Below are 19,282 nucleotides of genomic sequence, written 5' to 3' on the forward strand. Positions count from 1 at the left end.
CAAAAGTGCAATACGATCCATAGTTTATGCGAAAAGAGCAATAAAATTGCTTACAAGGCCCCATGAAGTGATATTTTTTATGGATCGTTGCGCATTTGTTTATGGATCATTTGGTTTGTTTTATATGCAAAAGGATGTTTTCCCCGGACGAACAGGCGGACGACTTCCCGAAAGCAGCCGAGGCAATAAAGGAAAACCACTACGTCGACGATTATTTAGACAGCGTAGATACAGTCGAGGAAGCAGTACAACTGGTGAAAGAAGTTAGAACTGTCCACGCCACCGGAGGATTTGATATTCGGCATTGGATGTCGAATTCACCAGAAGTGATCGAGCGAATTGGAGACGGTAGCGAAGGTACAACCAAACACTTCGTAATGGACAAATGCAGCAGTACAGAACGCGTGCTAGGAATGACCTGGCAGCCGAGCGAGGACATATTCTCGTTTTGCATCCAGTTACGAGAGAACCTTCAGCGTTTTATCGCGGGAGAGGCAGTACCAACGAAACGAGAAGCCCTGAGCGTGGTGATGAGCGTCTTCGACCCTCTGGGACTGGTAGCGGTGGCGTTAGTTCACGGGAAGGTGCTGCTTCAGGACATATGGAGAGCCGGTGTTGGCTGGGATGAGCAGATTCCGGCGGAAACAACTATTCGGTGGAAGGAGTGGGTCCAGATGTTGAAGAAGCTTGAAGAGGTGAAGGTACCCCGCTGTTATTTCCCTGGCTACGGAAAACAAGCCTACGAAACGCTGGAACTGCACATATTCGTCGACGCCAGTGAATCAGCTTACGCGGCATGTGCCTACTTCCGCCTGGTGGATCAGGGCATCATCCGCTGTTGCCTTGTTTCAGCAAAAACAAAAGTCGCACCTCTCAAACCGCTATCTGTTCCTCGGTTAGAGCTTCAAGCCGCCGTTATGGGAGCTCGCTTGATGGAAACCGTTGTTTCCAACCATACACTGAAAATCCATCGGAGAGTACTCTGGAGCGACTCAACAACAGTGCTGTCGTGGCTGCAATCCGATCCACGGCGTCGCACACAATTTGTAGCATTCAGGATTGGCGAGATCTTGGAGCTCACGGACATTAAGGACTGGCGTTGGGTACCGACAAAATGTAACGTTGCGGACGACGCTACCAAATGGGGACACGGACCCAATGTGGACCCGAACAGCCGCTGGTTTAAAGGACCAACTTTCCTGTACGAGCGAGAAGAAGATTGGCCTCAACGAAAACTTCCTTTGGCTGAGTCTCAGGAGGAGCTGCGTCCCTTGTACGTACATACCCATGTTGTAGTGGAACCAACATTGGATTTCAAACGCTTCTCCAAATGGGAGCGACTGATACGATGCGTCGCATTCGTGCGCCGTTTCTACGAAAACTGCCTGCGGAGAATTCGACGACAACCATTGTGTTCTTCAACAAGTTTAAGTCGAGAAGAACTGAGGAATGCGGAGTTCGCTGTGTGGAGACTGGTTCAACTGGACGCGTATCCGGAAGAGTTCGCGGTGCTGCTGAAAAACCTAAATGTTTCACCTGATCAGCGGCAGAAGATTAAGAAATGCAGTAGACTTCACGGTCAATCTCCGGTTATTGGGGAAGGAGAGCTCATCCGAATGGAACGCCGGACGAGGGAAGCGGATTGGATTTCTACGGATGTAAAATTTCCGCTAATTCTACCAAAAGAACACTACGCGACTTTCTTGTTGGTCGATTGGTATCATCGTACGTTCAGGCACGCCAACAGGGAAACTGTGACGAACGAGGTAATGCAGAAGTACTTCGTGTCGGCCTTGAGAGTTCTGGTGCGAAGGGTAGCTACTCTTTGCAACTGGTGTAGAGTCTACAAAGCGAAACCTGAAATACCACGGATGGGACCACTTCCAGATGCGCGTTTAACCCCGTACGTTCGACCCTTTACGTTCGTTGGGTTAGACTACTTTGGCCCTCTAACGGTAAAGATCGGCCGAAGCACCACCAAGCGATGGGTAGCACTCTTTACGTGCTTGACGGTACGCGCGGTCCATTTGGAGATAGTTGCAAGTCTCTCCACGGAATCTTGCAAACTGGCGATTCGTCGGTTCATTGCTCGCAGAGGCGCACCAGCGGAGATATATTCCGACCAAGGAACGAATTTTCAGGGAGCGAAACGGGAACTTCAGACCGAAATCTCCGCCATCAACAACTCTCTCGCTGGAATTTTCACCAATTCTGCGACACAGTGGAAGTTTAATCCTCCATATGCTCCACATATGGGAGGAGCATGGGAGAGACTCGTGCGTTCTGTGAAGGTCGCTCTAAGTGCTTTGCCAGTATGCAGGAACCCTGACGAAGAAACATTGTCGACGGTGCTGGTAGAAATCGAAGGCATGGTGAACACCCGACCGCTGACCTATCTGGCACTGGAAAATTCGGAACAGGAGGCGCTAACACCGAACCATTTTTTAATGCTCAGCTCTTCCGGTGTGAATCAACCGGCAGTTCAACATGTGGATCCTCGTACAGCATTGCGATCGAACTGGAACCTAGCCCGTGCGATGCTTGACCGTTTTTGGACAAGGTGGATCCAAGAGTATTTGCCAGCCATCTCGAAGCAGACCAAATGGTTTGGCGAAGCAAGGTCCCTACAAATCGGCGATTTGGTAGTCATCGTGCAGGACAATTTACGGAACAGCTGGACCAGAGGAAGAGTTGTGCGGGTATATCCAGGAAAAGATGGACGTGTTCGCAAGGCAGATGTTCAAACTTCAACTGGCATCACTCAACGACCGGCGACTTTGCTTGCAGTGCTAGATGTTCAAGAGCCGGCTGGCTGTATAGCGGAAGGAACTTCGCGCAATACGGGTGGGGGCGTGTTGGCAACCCGGCCTTGCATTTTACAGCAGGGATCGCGATCGTCAGTGACAAACGACGGCAACGTCATCGGTGACAATACGATCCAAAAGGAACACAAAAACGAATAGGAAATGTGCACAAGTTCACACGTTTACAATATTATTTCCTTAATCCTACTTAATTTCTAATTGAATTAAAACTATTATACGAAGAAATGTAAGTAAAACACATGAAATATGCCAAGCTTATTGTTAATACCTAAAATTATACATGCAGCTACTATTAAAACACAAAAATACAACTGTTACACTACGACGGAGAAACACATGTGAAAGACTTATGTTGTAAGTAAAATTATTGTTAAAACTTAGCCTAACATGCAATAATGAAATTAAAATTCTAGCTTAAAGCATACTCAACTACCCAAACCCCGAGTTTGCTAAAGAAGCGTCCGAAACCGTCTCCGCTCCCGTAACACGACCTTTTGTCCATTCGACCTTTTGTCCATTCGACCTTTTGTCCATTCGACCTTTTGTCCATTCGACCTTTTGTCCATTCGACCTTTTGTCCATTCGACCTTTTGTCCATTCGACCTTTTGTCCATTCGACCTTTTGTCCATTCGACCTTTTGTCCATTCGACCTTTTGTCCATTCGACCTTTTGTCCATTCGACCTTTTGTCCATTCGACCTTTTGTCCATTCGACCTTTTGTCCATTCGACCTTTTGTCCATTCGACCTTTTGTCCATTCGACCTTTTGTCCATTCGACCTTTTGTCCATTCGACCTTTTGTCCATTCGACCTTTTGTCCATTCGACCTTTTGTCCATTCGACCTTTTGTCCATTCGACCTTTTGTCCATTCGACCTTTTGTCCATTCGACCTTTTGTCCATACGCCCTTTTGTCCATTCGACCTTTTGTCCATTCGACCTTTTGTCCATTCGACCTTTTGTCCATTCGACCTTTTGTCCATTCGACCTTTTGTCCATTCGACCTTTTGTCCATTCGACCTTTTGTCCATTCGACCTTTTGTCCATTCGACCTTTTGTCCATTCGACCTTTTGTCCATTCGACCTTTTGTCCATTCGACCTTTTGTCCATTCGACCTTTTGTCCATTCGACCTTTTGTCCATTCGGCCTTTTGTTCATTCGACCTTTTGTCCATTCGACCTATTGTTCATTCGACCTTTTGTCCATTCGACCTTCTATTCCAAACACCCTGCACCCTACCCTAACCGCTTTCCTTACCCTCTACCTTACCCTCTACCCTACGCTCTACCATAACCCTTTACTCTAACCCTCTACCCTACTCTGTACCCTAACCCTCTACCCTAACACTTTACTCTAACCCTCTAATCTACCCTCTACCCTAACCCTCTACCCTACCTTCTACCCTAGCCCTCTGCCCTACCCTCTATCCTACCCTCTACCCTAGCCGTCTACCCTACACTCTACCCTAACCCTCTACCCTAACCCTCTACCCTAACCCTCTACCCTAACCCTCTACCCTACCCTCTACCCTAACCCTCTACCCTACCCTCTACCCTACCCTCTACCCTAACCCTCTACCCTACCCGCTACTCTAACCCTCTACCCTAACCCTCTACCCTAACCCTCTACCCTAGCCCTCTACCCTACCCTCTACCCTAACCCTCTACCCTAGCCCTCTACCCTAACCTTCTACCCTATTCTCTACCCTACCCTCTACCCTAACCCTCTACCCTACCCGCTACTCTAACACTCTACCCTAGCCCTCTACCCTAACCCTTTACCCTAGCCCTCTACCCTAACCCTTTACCCTACCCTCTACCCTAACCCTCTACCCTGCCCTCTACCCTAACCCTCTACCCTACCCTCTACCCTAACCCGCTACCCTAGCCCTCTACCCTACCCTCTACCCTACCCTCTACCCTAGCCCTCTACCCTACCCTCTACCCTAACCCACTACTCTAACCCTCTACCCTACCCGCTACCCTAACCCTCTACCCTACCCGCTACTCTAACCCTCTACCCTACCCTCTACCCTAACCCTCTATCTACCCTCTACCCTAACCCTCTAGCCTACACTCTACCCTAACCCTCTACCCTACCCTCTACCATACCCTCTACCCTACCCTCTACCCTTACCCTCTACCCTAACCCTCTACCCTACCCTCTACCCTAACCCTCTACCCTAACCCTCTACCCCATCCTCTACCCTAACCCTCTACCCTACCCACTACTCTAACCCTCTACCCTAACCCTCTACCCTAACCCTCTACCCTAACCCTCTACCCTAACCCTCTACCCTACCCTCTACCCTAACCCTCTACCCTTACCCTCTACCCCACCCTCTACCCTAACCCTCTACCCTACCCGCTACTCTAACCCTCTACCCTAACCCTCTACCCTAACCCTCTACCCAAACCCTCTACCCTACCCTCTACCCTAACCCTCTACCCTACCCTCTACCCTAACCCTCTACCCTACCCTCTACCCTAACCCGCTACCCTAGCCCTCTACCCTACCCTCTACCCTAGCCCTCTACCCTACCCTCTACCCTAACCCTCTAACTTATTCTCTACCCTAGCCCTCTACCCTACCCTCTACCCTAACCCTCTACCCTACCCGGTACTCTAACCCTCTACCCTAACCCTCTACCCTGACCCTCTACCCTAGCTCTCTACCCTACCCTCTACCCTAACCCTCTACCCTAGCCCTCTACCCTAACCTTCTACCCTATTCTCTACCCTACCCTCTACCCTAACCCTCTACCCTACCCGCTACTCTAACACTCTACCCTAGCCCTCTACCCTAACCCTTTACCCTAGCCCTCTACCCTAACCCTTTACCCTACCCTCTACCCTAACCCTCTACCCTGCCCTCTACCCTAACCCTCTACCCTACCCTCTACCCTAACCCGCTACCCTAGCCCTCTACCCTACCCTCTACCCTACCCTCTACCCTAGCCCTCTACCCTACCCTCTACCCTAACCCACTACTCTAACCCTCTACCCTACCCTCTACCCTAACCCTCTACTCTACCCGCTACTCTAACCCTCTACCCTACCCTCTACCCTAACCCTCTATCCTACCCTCTACCCTAACCCTCTAGCCTACACTCTACCCTAACCCTCTACCCTACCCTCTACCATACCCTTTACCCTAACCCTCTACCCTACCCTCTACCCTAACCCTCTACCCTAACCCTCTACCCTACCCTCTACCCTAACCCTCTACCCTTACCCTCTACCCCACCCTCTACCCTAACCCTCTACCCTACCCGCTACTCTAACCCTCTACCCTAACCCTCTACCCTAACCCTCTACCCTAACCCTCTTTCCTAACCCTCTACCCTACCCTCTACCCTAACCCTCTACCCTTACCCTCTACCCCACCCTCTACCCTAACCCTCTACCCTACCCGCTACTCTAACCCTCTACCCTACCCTTTACCCTACCCTCTACCCTAACCCTCTACCCTACCCACTACCCTAACCCTCTACCCTACCCTCTACCCTAACCCGCTACACTAGCCCTCTACCCTACCCTCTACCCTACCCTCTACCTTATTCTCTACCCTAGCCCTCTACCCTACCCTCTACCCTAACCCTCTACCCTACCCGCTACTCTAACCCTCTACCCTAACCCTCTTCCCTAACTCTTTACCCTATCCTCTACCATTGGTCATCATCTTAATACCAAACACTTGTTTGCAAATTTTACCAACTTGCATGCAAGCATTACAGACAGAAGGACATATAGACAGATAGACAGACAGAAGGACAGATAGACAGATCAAGGCTATTCTATTAAGTAATTTGGCTAGTAAAGGCTAAAAGATGAGTCATCAGAATAATGGATATCAAGTGTTTTTTTTCTAATAAATCGCTTTATTAAAATATTCACAACATTTATATCATTTAACGATATAAATGACATCCTTCCATGAATAAACAGAAAATAAATAAATCACTTCATCTGTACACATTTTCTAGGATACGTAATCGTTCCGCAATCGCAATCATGACTTTAAATTTCCCTAGATATCTAGATTTCTACGTTTGCCGCTTCCGATTTGATTAAGAGTTTGTACAAAATTTCCTCGTGTTTCTCGAACTCCTGTACATTTCTTAAAGGTCTAGGTGTTTTGTTTGGTTTCTGGAAAGATCTAATTTAATCAATTCAAGTATGAATTGCTTTTTTGTTTTCGATAAACTACATTAATTTCTCGTGGTTGGTCTCACACAAACAAAGGGAATTACTTTTTTTTTGCATGCACGATACCCTGATTACCAACTTTAAACTATGATAGTAGAAAAACGTCAATAAAACACATTCCCGATTTTTGTGCATGTGTGCGGTCAGCTGAACATTTCAACGAACCGCAATTATCGGTGTTCCTTTGGACAGTTTATTGCACTTTGTTACCCAGAATGATCCTTAAACAACACTCTTGGAATTGCACAACAAGTTAGTTTCTCTTTTAACGACTTATGGCTTATCAATCTGATTGCTCCTTCCATCAACCATTCCGCTTTGAGGAATATACCGATATATCAATTCACTTTTCCGTCATTAGGATGACTTATTTGTCAGCGGAATCAATCTCCTCCCCACCAGATCCCAATCAGTTACAAATACACTAGATCCTTGTCACTGTGAAAGTTCAGCAGGGCGCTCTGCTTTCGCAACAGGATAATGTTGCAGTTCTAGAAACAGTACGTTCGATTAGGTGGACACATTACCATGGTATCTTCCGCTTCGCTGATGGTCGGTTCTTTGTGTTTCAGTATGGACTGAGGCTGCAGCGGGGTGGACTGGGCTGGCTTGAAGTGGGCTGGGCTTGGCTGGCCGGAAACCGAATGTCACCCGTAGTAGAACTGAGTGTTTGCTGCACCCCTGCTGAGACTGCGTGGGGTATTACCATCGTGATCACTGGACGGCCGTCTGAGCGTTTGCGAGTGGCCCAGTATGGAGCCGGGTCCACCCAGAAACACCGGCGGGGGCTGCTGCTGGTGGGGTCGCGGCAGGGTGCTCATTGCTGCAATTGGGGTGCGAATGCCACCTGGAAAGATGAAACGAATGTTTGATGTGTTGCATGAATCTAATGCGTATGTAATACATGTATCTTTTGTTTAATTATGAAAATTGTTTGCTTCATTCATGGCATTGAAACCTCAATAATATGGAAATAAAAAGTGAGAACGAATCCAAACCTCGGGCATCCAAAGTTTTATTAAAATATATTTTAGGTATTTATTATTTATATCCGTTACCAGTCCATATGTTCATTGGGTTTGGTGGATGCGAAGCCAAAACACATCCTTGGAGTTTATGTGTTTTCTGATTGGTTGTAAGGATACTTTAAAGCTTATTTTATTTTTAATCTGTAGCGAAAATATAAAACATTTTATATTTTTATTTGCATTATATCAGCATGCAAAATTAAATCTGGGAATAGCCTTATTAGCCACAACTTACTTTGTTATGCGTGAAAAATTGCATTTTCAGCTAGTTTCAAAACAGCTCAGTAAATGTTAGATACATATTTGAATGAAAATATCGTAAAAAGTCAATGAGTAAAGAAAGCTTCTAAGTTAATACCTGTGGCAGTGCTCACAGAATAATTCTGTCGAAGTTAATGCAGGACTTCTCGGAACCAATGTTGACGTGGCCTCATAGAACATCCATCTGGATATTGCTCTTGCCTACCCTTTTTTCAACGTTTCAAGCCTCATCGACAGAATACAATTCGGTGTTAGTTTGCCGGTTTGATTTGAAACAACTTTTGGTTGGGCAAACATCAGTTGTTTGTTTGGTTCAACAACACCTTCCTCTCCAGTTTGTCACAACGCTATCTATCATACTATCTTCGACCTGGAGTTGGCCGAAGCAAGTGCATTAATAGCAGCCTGTCTATCTGAATAGAAGTATATTTTTTTGCCCAATACGTGCTGCTGAAATGCTGATTGATGTGCGGAGTGTGCTTGATATATGGGGAGAGATAAGAGCAAAGATTTCGGCCTGAAAAACGGTGCAGTGTCTACCAAGCGAGTGAGACTGATGTAGCCTTAGCTCACGAGAATAAACACCAGCACCTGCACGACCTTCGAGAAGGGAGCCATCAGTGTAACATACGATGCCGTCTGAAATACTTCTCTCTAGATAACCAGATGTCCCGGAAAGGGAATTTCGTGGAAAATGTCCTATATGGAAAATTACAAGCAATTGTAAGATCACTTGGAGCAAGGACAATTTTGTCGCAATTCACCAAAAGTGGAAACAACGAGGTATGAGTTAAACTGCGGTTCACATGAGTTTCCTCTAGTAAACCGAGTACCCATAGACGATAAGTGCAAGAAAGTGCTTCTTGTTTGAGATGAATGTGTAGTGGGGCAACGTCAAAAAGAACTGCAAGCGATGCCGTAGGAGTTGAGGAGAACGCTCCAGACATCGCCATTAAGCACATCCTTTTGAGATGGCCTAATTTTGATTGGACCGTTCTCACTTCGCCCTTTTGCCATCACACAAGACATCCATAGGCCAATATTGGTCGAACACAGTTGTGTAAATCCATTTTATATATTTGGGTTTTAGACACCAAGTTGTACCAAAGGTTCGTCGGCATTGCCCGAAGGCCATACAAGCTTTCTTGATTCTGAACTCAACATGAGGTGTCCAGAAAAGCTTGGAATCAAGAATGACTCCAACGTACTTTACCTGTTCAGTCACATTGATTTAAGAATCAAAGAGACGTAAAAGTCGAACGCCATTACGGTTTCGCTTTTCCGTGAAAAGAACAATAGATGTTTTACTCGGATTCACCGAAAGGCCATATTGGCGACACCAACCCTCAACTACTACTGTAGGAGACTGTACTATCCTGTCAAAGCGCTCCGTCAAACACTTGGGCGTGATGATCGACGATAAGCTTACCTTCGGTAGCCACCAGGGGCCTACATCGTCGAAACCAAAACATGACGCTGAAAGCGAGCGCCCATCAGCATCGTACGGACGCCGACGACGGGAACATTCAAAACAACATGCATGCGCTTCGCTTCAGCCGCCCTTCTTGTCACTTTCTTCGACGCAACGACGGGTGGCGGCTCATTTTCACACCGACTGGGATTCAGTTGAAATTTTCAAATTGTCTAAAATGTATGTTTGCTTAATATTTTTATGGGTAATGACCTATTTCAGTAAAATGTACATAGAATACATTAACATTACACAGATTTGCCGGTTGTTACACTCATTAATTGAGTTATAACAGAGAAATTCATTCGATGTCGAACGAGCGTACGTGAGCTTGTGAGTGCGAAACAAAGTGGCGTCTGCGACGACGCAGCGCCGTCGGTTCATCGGTGACGATGACAGTCGGGCTGAGCGACGACGACGGCGCCTTGTTTCCATTGACGATTGAAACCATTGTTTACAAACTTCGCCTGAAAATTTCAATTGAAATTGAAAATGTAGGGCCCTGGTAGCCACGTCGATTATGCCTGTAAAAGAGCCTCCACAGCTATTGCGGCACTGTCCCGGATGATGTCCAATAGCTCTGCGGTGTACGCCAGTAAGCGCAAGCTTCTGGCTAGTGTTGCTACATCCATACTTAGGTATGGCGGCCCGGCGTGGGGCACCGCGCTAAGTACTAAATGCTACCGACGGAAGCTGGAAAGTACTTACAGGCTTATGTGCCTGAGGGTTGCGAGCGCGTACCGTACCGTGTCACACGACGCTCTCTGCGTCATTACTGGTATGGTGCCTATCAGCATTCTTATCAGTGAGGACATGGAGTGCTTCGAAATGCGCGGCACAAGAGGCATACGCAGGACTGTCAGGATGGCCTCTATGGTCAAATGGCAGCGCGCGTGGGACAGTTCCACCAAAGGAAGGTGGACCTATAGGTTGATACCGAGGGTAGATAGTTGGATTAATAGGCGCCATGGGGAAGTCACATTCCACCTGACACAGGTCCTTACAGGTCATGGTTGCTTCCGACAGTATCTACACCGTTTCGGGCATGCGGATTCTCCCGAATGCCCAGTGTGCAATGGTTCAGAGGAAACGGCGGAACACGTTTTGTTCGTGTGCCCGCGTTTTCGCACAATGCGTGACCGCATGCTTGCCACATGCGGGGAGGACACAACTCCGGACAACTTGGTCCAGAGGATGTGTAGGGATGAGTTTGGCTGGAACGCTGTTTCAACGGCTATTACCCACATCGTCTGGGAGCTACAGAGGAGGTGGCGCGTGGACTCGGAGAATGGCTAGTCCAGATGCAGTACAAGAGGTGGTCCAGGGGTTCGGAGTCGGCTTCGTAGGTCATACCGGTGCCCTGCGGTCGAGATCGACCCTTACAACGATTAAGTGGCCGCGGAGAGGAAGTCCCGGTAGCGGTGCTGTCGTGGCGTCGGTCTACTGGGTTGGATCCGAGCCCGCGGTTGGAAAGGGGTCCCCGGCAAGGGTCGGGGTAGGTGAGATCCTGCTGTCTGCAACCTACGGGTGCATCTGATAGGGCCTGAAGGGTAGTGATACCCTTCCTTACGGGCAGGTCAGATCGGGTTGCACGTGGGCATCAGTTCTTGATGTCCGCTCAGCAGTAGGGCGCGGGCGGGGTTGACCCTGCCCGCCTTCCGAGGACAAAGGGAGTGGCGAGGACCACTCGGGAAACTGGCTAAGCGCCAGCATGCTACCGTGATGGACTCTCCAAAGCGAGTCATCGATGTTCGTTGCTGCAGGCTACGCAGCTAACCTTGTGGGTGCGATGTGCACTAGCCCCTCTCTGAAGCAATACCTTCTTGGTGGTTCCGGAGAGACGTAGGGTTTGGCGACCATAGGAATGGTTTAGTGGGTACGAGGAGAGAGTAGTCCTGGATTTTACTTTTGTTGTAGAAGACGGCCTGTCAGACCTACACTACCCTAACCTTCTGTTAGGGTGTCTGTTGAGCAGATTATCCCCCTATGGTTTAGAAGGAAAAAAAAAACCCTCAACTACCTGAAGAGCGTTTTGCATCAGGTCAAAAAGGATGCTGATGCACATACCGACTAACAATGTTAGGTAGTCGTCGGCAAAACCATTAGTAGGAAAACCGCTATTATTGAGTTGCCTCAATAGCGTATCTGCTACGAGATTCCACAAAAGTGATGATAAGACTCCCACTTGGGGGTATCCACAAGCACTCAATTTCCTAATCGCCTCTTGACGCAATGTCGAGAAGAGATGTCGGTTTTTGAGCATTTGGTGAATCCAATTGGAAATCATTAGAGATATACCATGACCCCGTGCGGCTTCCAATATGGCATCGAAAGGTACGTTGTCAAAGGCACCCTCGATATCTAAGAAAACACCATAGCAGGATTGCTTTTGAGCGAATGCCTTCTCGATATCGTAAACAACTTTATGTAAAATAGTCACAGTGGACTTTCCAGATTGGTAAGCATGTTGGTTCACATAAAGAGGCACATTGGCCAGATGAACATCACGGATGTGACGATCGACAAAGCGTTCTAAGCATTTCAGAAGAAAAGAGGACAAACTGATAGGTCTGAAGCTCTTTGCTTCTTCATACGACGCACGACCCACTTCGGAAAAAACTTAACAGTAATATCCCGCCAGGATTTGGGAATATATCCTGTAGCAAAACTGCAAACAAGTACTTGTTTCAAAACATGTTTGAAATGGTCAAATACCTTTTGAAGCAAAATAGGATAAATCCCATCTGCCCCAGGAGATTTGAAAGGAGCAAAGCTAATAAGTGTCCATTCAATCGATTCGTAATTTATGATACTCCGAGCCGAAGCTAAAGAATCATAACTACAAGAAAAGACATCAGGTTCATCCGAAGATGTAATATCCACATATCCGGGGAAGTGTGTACTGAATAAACATTCCAAAACTTCCTCATCCTATTTAACAGGCACTCAACATTTACCTTTAACTTCACTATTTCTATGCTATTTTCCCGATGTTATTTACACAATTTTTACTTTTCTTTCTGCTCACTTTGAATGCGTTTGTTATTATTTTGATTTTACGTTTCTCCAAACACCCCGTTGTCATTCTTATGCCGATACAAACATCAACGACATTCTACCTCAGTTGACCGGTTGCGTATACTGTACGCTTCGGTGACGATGCTCACTTCTCACACTCTCGCTATGGAACGCACGGATGGAAGAGCCCGACGCCGCCAACAACTAGATACCATGAAGGTTGGGCGGTTGCCTATGTTAAGTAATTCAAGATCTGTACTACTTAAGTATTCCATCAAACTGGAGCCTCTCAAATTGATGTCTGAGCTGCCCCAGATTATATGGTGAGCATTAGCATCACTGCCAACAATTACACAGCGCAACATTTTTTTTGTCTCAAGAGCAAACTGATGTGTCTCTTAAAATCGCTTAAATCTATCAAATTCGATTAAGTTAAACGAAATATTTTGCATGAGTCGTTAATTTAGATGTTAATTGACCAATTTATCCTTTGATTGATTAACCCTCTTCGTGCATTAGGGTCATTATGACCCCTAAACGTGCACTAGGCCAGCGACGTGCGCGTAAGCTAATGCACGAAGAAGGTTAAAAAAATTTCCACGCGTATTGGTTTACAGTCAAAAAAGCCCAAAATCGCATATTTTGCCCTTAAGTTGAGGTATAGCTCAAAATTGTGACGTGCTGGAGCAAATCTGAGCCTGGATTCGGATTCAGCGGCCCAAAATCTGTCAGAGACACATAAGTTTGCTCTTGAGACAGACCAAAAGTTAATTTTTGTTACGCTGTGTTAGCGGAAGGCCTTTTGAAGTGCAGTATGCAATGACTTGCTTGAAATCATCCGTAGGGGATGGTTCATTATGCAGTAAATAAACCGAACAATAAAAGTATTTCCGGTTGAGGTTTGCAAAAGATACATCGATCCTACATTTTTACAGCAATTCGTCGCTATCCCGATTTTCGACGGACTCACGCAGACTTCGCATTCATGGAGGATTCCAGAGTTTTCGCACACGACCGAACCACCGTCAACGCTGCTCTTCACAGGAAAACTAGTGCGGCCAGAGGTGCGGATCATACAAAACTCATGGATCATGATATTTTTGCGTTTCCTTCATAAATACCATTAAACCCAGGAACCCACCACGACACCAGAAGGCCAGCAGCGCCGGCAGAACCCTCGGAAAAGCTCACCGACAACTGAAAGACCAACTGATTTATTTTAACAGCAGTCTTCCAGAACGACACCGCAACACACCGTAGGCATGATTGCCATACCGTTTGTTAGAAGTTGGTGATCGTGCACAAGATTTTGTATGACTTACAAAAATAAAAGATGTTGCAAATTAGTTTGTAATTATTGCGTCATATTTTTTTTTGGAGAAAATTTTAGGAACAACAAAGGGTGAAGGGGAGAGGAAGGGGGGGGGGGGGTTTGAACGGACTGGTTTGTAGTTTCAACCAAGTATTTGGTTTGTTCTAAACGGGCATGACGGTTAGAAACAAACCAAAGTTTAGTCAAAACATACTGTAAACGGCAGTTGAAAACAATAAACAAAACGGTTGTTTTCTCGTCTGTCAAAATAAAACAACTGACGGAATGGTATTTTCAAACGGATGTTTGTAGAATTTAACGGCTGAATTACCGGATAAACAACCAACAATATTGGTTAAAAATAACTGCCCGAGGTAGTCAAATCAAACCAATATGCTGTTTGTGCCCAATTCAACATAAAAATCCGGTTAAATCAAACTGAAATTTGTTTGTGTTTACTAATTATTTTTCTCCGTGTCGATTGTGATACCACATACATTTCTAGTAGTTAGTTCAGAGATGAGTGTAACAACGATTGCGTTGTTGACAAGCACACATGCTCGAGGCATGACACATAAGTTTGCCATTTTATTTTTACTGAAAGTAGCAAACACCGGTTTCACAAGGTTGCCTAGATAGAAATTCCCCTTACAAAAGTAAGGTTCTTGGACTAACGCCACTTGGGCTGTACCATTTTGCATAAGTCTACAAAGATTGATCGTTGCTGTTCTTTTGTGCTGAAGATTGATCTGAGTTATCCTAACCGTAGCCACTACCCAAACTAGGCAAGATTAAGCTCTTAACAATCACAGCACAAAAAAGAACAGCAACAATAAAGTCAGATCGATATCGATTTGAGTGCGCCAAAGGCGAGGATGCACAGAATACACTGTGTTAAACGCATAATGTGAAACCATATAGGTGAAAATTTAAACTAAAATATAACATCTTCATAATCCTGCCCTTATTCAGCCTCAAGTATGAGATTGAAGAAGGGCAGCTGATTGTCTCGGAGAAACACAAGGTCCACCGCGCTATTGCTCCGGTTAGCACAGTAAGGGCAAATACTGTGGAGGGTGCCCTGGTACTCCACATGCGCTGTTTGCGATTAGGTCTTTATAAGACCCCCCTAACCATTCATTCCTAGGCACGGTAAGCGTAAAGCCTAATTATTGTGAGCATGAATTACTTTCTTCTAACATTTGTACATATTGCTTCAATATCAAGTCAATGTAAGAGCTGCAAGATATTTTTTTGATATTACTGTACTTTGTGGTTTTAAAGGAGTTTCTTGAATCTGCATCGGCGAAATTAGCTCGACTTCTTCTAGAATATAAAGAAATATCTCAATGATTTCACCCACATCCATCTCGTCGGATGACCGCTCCCCCGCCTGACTCCATCAATAATTGTCTGCATCGAAGACAATAGACCGTTGGCTATCAAATGTTTATTAAATTTTCTTCACTTTCCGCTTTAGACGATACAACACGAGAGCCTCATCGCCACTGTCCTACGATCGCGTCAATTTTTCACTTTTTCTGCCAAACAATGAGGCCCGATCGCGTCATTTTTTCACTTTTTTCACCGAATAATGCGGCCCGACCGAGCTTCCCATCGAATTGCATCGCGATCGCGTCACTTTTTCACCAAACAATGCGGCCCGACGGTTTCGGCCCTCTGCACAACCGTGGGTGCCCAGGACTGAAAGTAAGTAAGTAATGCGACCCGACCGAGATCCCCATCGCAATTGTCCCGCGATCGTGCAAAACTAGTTGCCGACATAAATTCGATTCAAGTCAGACTTCACCTGCTGTTCACTCAATCGTATCTGTAGTGATGGGGTAGAGCGTAGGGTTCTCACGCAGCAACTATAGGTTCGAATCCGGTGCGCGACATTTTTTTTTGTTTTAGCCTAATATTCATTGATTTGATTATTTCAAATTTGTCTTTTATTCGTGTATTCTTAAACAGTTATTTTATGCAAAGAAAAACATTTAATGTCAATTGAAACACATTGCTAAATGTTTCAAACGATAGAGCAACTACAGAACCTATGGTTTTCCACCATAGCACTTATTGGAAAAGCCCCTTTTACAATAGAAAATAGGTGTTGTTATGTACATATCTTAACCATAAAAAAAATCCGCGTACAAAATAGTTTGTTGTTCAGTAATAAAATTTATCATTATTTTATGGTAGTTTATGGTGATTTTATTGGAAATTTTTATCTGGCTAATGATGTCATCGTTAAACATTTCTTACTATAGAGACAGATAAATTAGCAAATAAAAAAAAAATACATTTTTATGGCATTTCCCATGCCTGGGCATAAAAGTTCATCTCGTCGCAGTCCACGAACTATCCCCTGTATATTTACCCGAAACCCTTACGTCGATACTGTCGTAACAGGTTTCTGACTGCATGATTGTACTACACGAAACGGCTTTCCAGCCCTGAGAAAAAAAAATTAAGAATACTGGTCCGAAGTTTCCAAATGTCAATTATTTCCATTAGAATAATCAAATTTCAAGTTTTGTCATTATTTTGTTAATAAGTGCTAAAACGGCGATGTTTCATTAAACTCGCAAAAGATCGATAATATTTCACCAATTGCAAAATCAGTTACAAAAGCAAAATTAGACATTCAGTATTTACTCTACCAATTTTTAAATAATTTACTAAATGGTCAGCAAATGGAATATTTTGTCATGAGATCATTTTATGTTATTGACGGCTCCCGTAACGTGGGTAGATCACCTTAGAATGGTGCGTTGCGGTGTTAGATCTACCAAATCAAATTTTGATCTTGATATTTACCGTATTTATAAATATTCCAAGATCAAAGTTTGATGCACTTTTTTGTGTTTTGTAGTATTTTTGTTTCAATGTACAGCTAATTAACATTTTATTTCAGCAGGATTCAGGTAAATTTATCGTATGATATAAATAATATTGTAAAAAATGTAACTGTGGCGAGCGTATTACTAATTTGTAGCTTATTTGACGTACGATGTTAATATTATTTTATATTTCAGATTTATAGTAATTCAACCAAATGCCATCAAGATGACGAGGAAACCTGGATGAATTGGGCAGACAACTGAAGCGAAGCAGTCTAACAATGGTTTGCCTGAACGTTGACCAAGCGTATCCTTTGGAGTTCACCCTTCCACTAACAACACCCAAATTCCCGTGACACCTAGGCCTGAGAGATCGTAGAGTTGTTTACATCTTTCATAGGTGTTCAAAACTAACTATCCTTTCTCATTCCTCAGCAGTCGCAAGGACGTGGCCAGGACAGTGCTCGACCATTGAAGGATTGCGTCAGTCTTGTCTAAGAGTCAATGATTAGTCCCAAATCTTTGTGCTTTGGTTCGGACGGGAAAGAGGCAACCCTCATAACAGCGGTCTAGGACTGTAGGGGGATTAGGGGCATAATGGACAACCGGGGCGAAATGGACACCCCTGTTATTGCCGAAACCGTAGACTTTTATGTAAAACTTTTAATGCATAAGTGTAAAGGAACAAGTCATGGTTCTACATTTCAAAAGTATCATTTATATTGCTACACTCAAACCTCCATTTAGGTAGGATCCATTTAGGTAAAATCTATTTAGGTCCCTCCATTTAGGTAACGTTACCTAAATGGAATTTGATTGTGTTCAGATCAGTTGGAGTACTTAAGATTAGGTGTAAGATTGGTTTATGGGAAAGAAGTAGTGAGTGGTGTTAGGGGGTGGGTATGGGGGGAGGGGGATGCAATGTTGCCCCCTAAACTCCCCCCCCCCCTTCCTTGCAGTGTTGGAAAGTGTCAGTATCCAGCGTCATTTCCAGCTGAAATTGAGATAATCAACCATCCTCCCATCATTCAATTGATATCAGCTCCAGCATTGATGACGTCAAACCCGACATCAACCTATCATTCACCTGTTTTTATTTTGGCCACCAAACCCAACATAGACCCAACAGTTGTTCGATGTTGGTCCAACAATGGCCCAACATACGATAAAAATTGATCCGACTTTGACCCGACATTCAATATTTTTTTCAGTCTGGCGGAATTTTGCAGGGTTTTTCGCAAGGTTTTTTGTGTTTCGAGCCCAGCTAGTCATTTGAATGACAATTCTGATCTAAGACCCTTCAAAAACCCCGAAAACGCCCCTGAAGCCCCTCCCCTCCTGAAACCCACCCCCTCCTGAAACTCCTTGAAAGCCATCTGAATCTCCGCATGATCTCCTTTAAATCTCCTAGTAGAGTTACTACAAGGGAGAGTTCCCTTGTTGAACTTCTTCGCAACCTTGTAATCCATTTAGGTAATAAACTGAATCCATTTAGGTAATGAATCCATTTAGGTAAAAATTCTATTTAGGCAGTCCCGACTCATTACCTAAATGGAGGTTTTGGTGTACAAAATAACCAAAATATCATTGAAAGTGAAATATGTTTTTCATATGGTGAAATTCTTATAATTTCGAAGTATCATCAAATAAGGTATTACGAATGTTTGAGTGTGTCCACCATTAAAACAATTGAATTGTTAGCTTATCTACATGTATACGAAGATTTACCAATGGAAAAAGTATTTTATATTTGATCAGAATTTACTTAAAATAGCAATTTTAATGTTGTAGTCGATTCGGGGCAAAATGAACACTGGCAGTTACGAATGGATGTACGCGCATTGCATACTGTTAGGCGTTTTAAAGAGTTTGGAAAAAATCAATCCGATTATTTTAGCCTAAAGTTTATTTAATTAACTTTGATGTTATGTAAACTCGTCTAAAATGGAGTATTATATCTGTGGTATTGATCTCCGTAGGCAAATTACTTAACTGGCCGATGTAACCACAGAATTAACAGAAAATATGCAGGGGTGTCCATTATGCCCCGATGGGTGTCCATTTCGCCCTGTACCTTTCCTGCCAGCACTGAAAAACACACGGTTTATAATTCATTATTTCTTCACAACAAAGACATTCTACCTGCTGTAAATTATTGAAAGACGTAGGAAACAAGTTAAAGTTGTAAGACAACTGATAATATGTTGAGTTTTACTCTGTTATACAGGCCTAACGTACTCATTTGCTTAGGGTGTCCATTATGCCCCTAATACCCCTACCACCTACGAATTTGTGCGACTCGCTTAATGCTAATAC

The 19,282-nt window shown here is 44.7% G+C and overlaps 2 protein-coding genes across 2 annotated transcripts in view; one reads left to right on the plus strand and one right to left on the minus strand.

The window, feature by feature from the left end:
* The first annotated feature begins 134 nt into the window (after positions 1-134).
* On the plus strand, positions 135-2,963 carry LOC134290512 (uncharacterized). The gene has a single exon (XM_062857667.1). The coding sequence runs from the start codon at positions 135-137 to the stop codon at positions 2,961-2,963; it is 2,829 nt and encodes a 942-aa protein (XP_062713651.1).
* A 3,705-nt stretch (positions 2,964-6,668) lies between these two features.
* The window catches only part of LOC115261461 (protein eva-1), a 553,839-nt gene continuing 541,225 nt past the window's right edge, over positions 6,669-19,282 (minus strand). Inside the window, exon 11 of the mRNA XM_029863136.2 lies at positions 6,669-7,880. Within this exon, the coding sequence (XP_029718996.1) occupies positions 7,681-7,880 (200 nt within the window). The 3' untranslated portion in view covers positions 6,669-7,680. The remainder of the gene's footprint in view (positions 7,881-19,282) is intronic.

This window comes from Aedes albopictus, chromosome 3 (genome assembly GCF_035046485.1).
Source record: "Aedes albopictus strain Foshan chromosome 3, AalbF5, whole genome shotgun sequence".
NCBI lineage: Eukaryota > Metazoa > Arthropoda > Insecta > Diptera > Culicidae > Aedes > Aedes albopictus.

Coding starts and splice junctions, on each gene's coding strand:
- LOC134290512 (XM_062857667.1), top strand. CDS start 135: ATGTTTTCCCCGGACGAACAGGCGGACGACTTCCCGAAAGCAGCCGAG.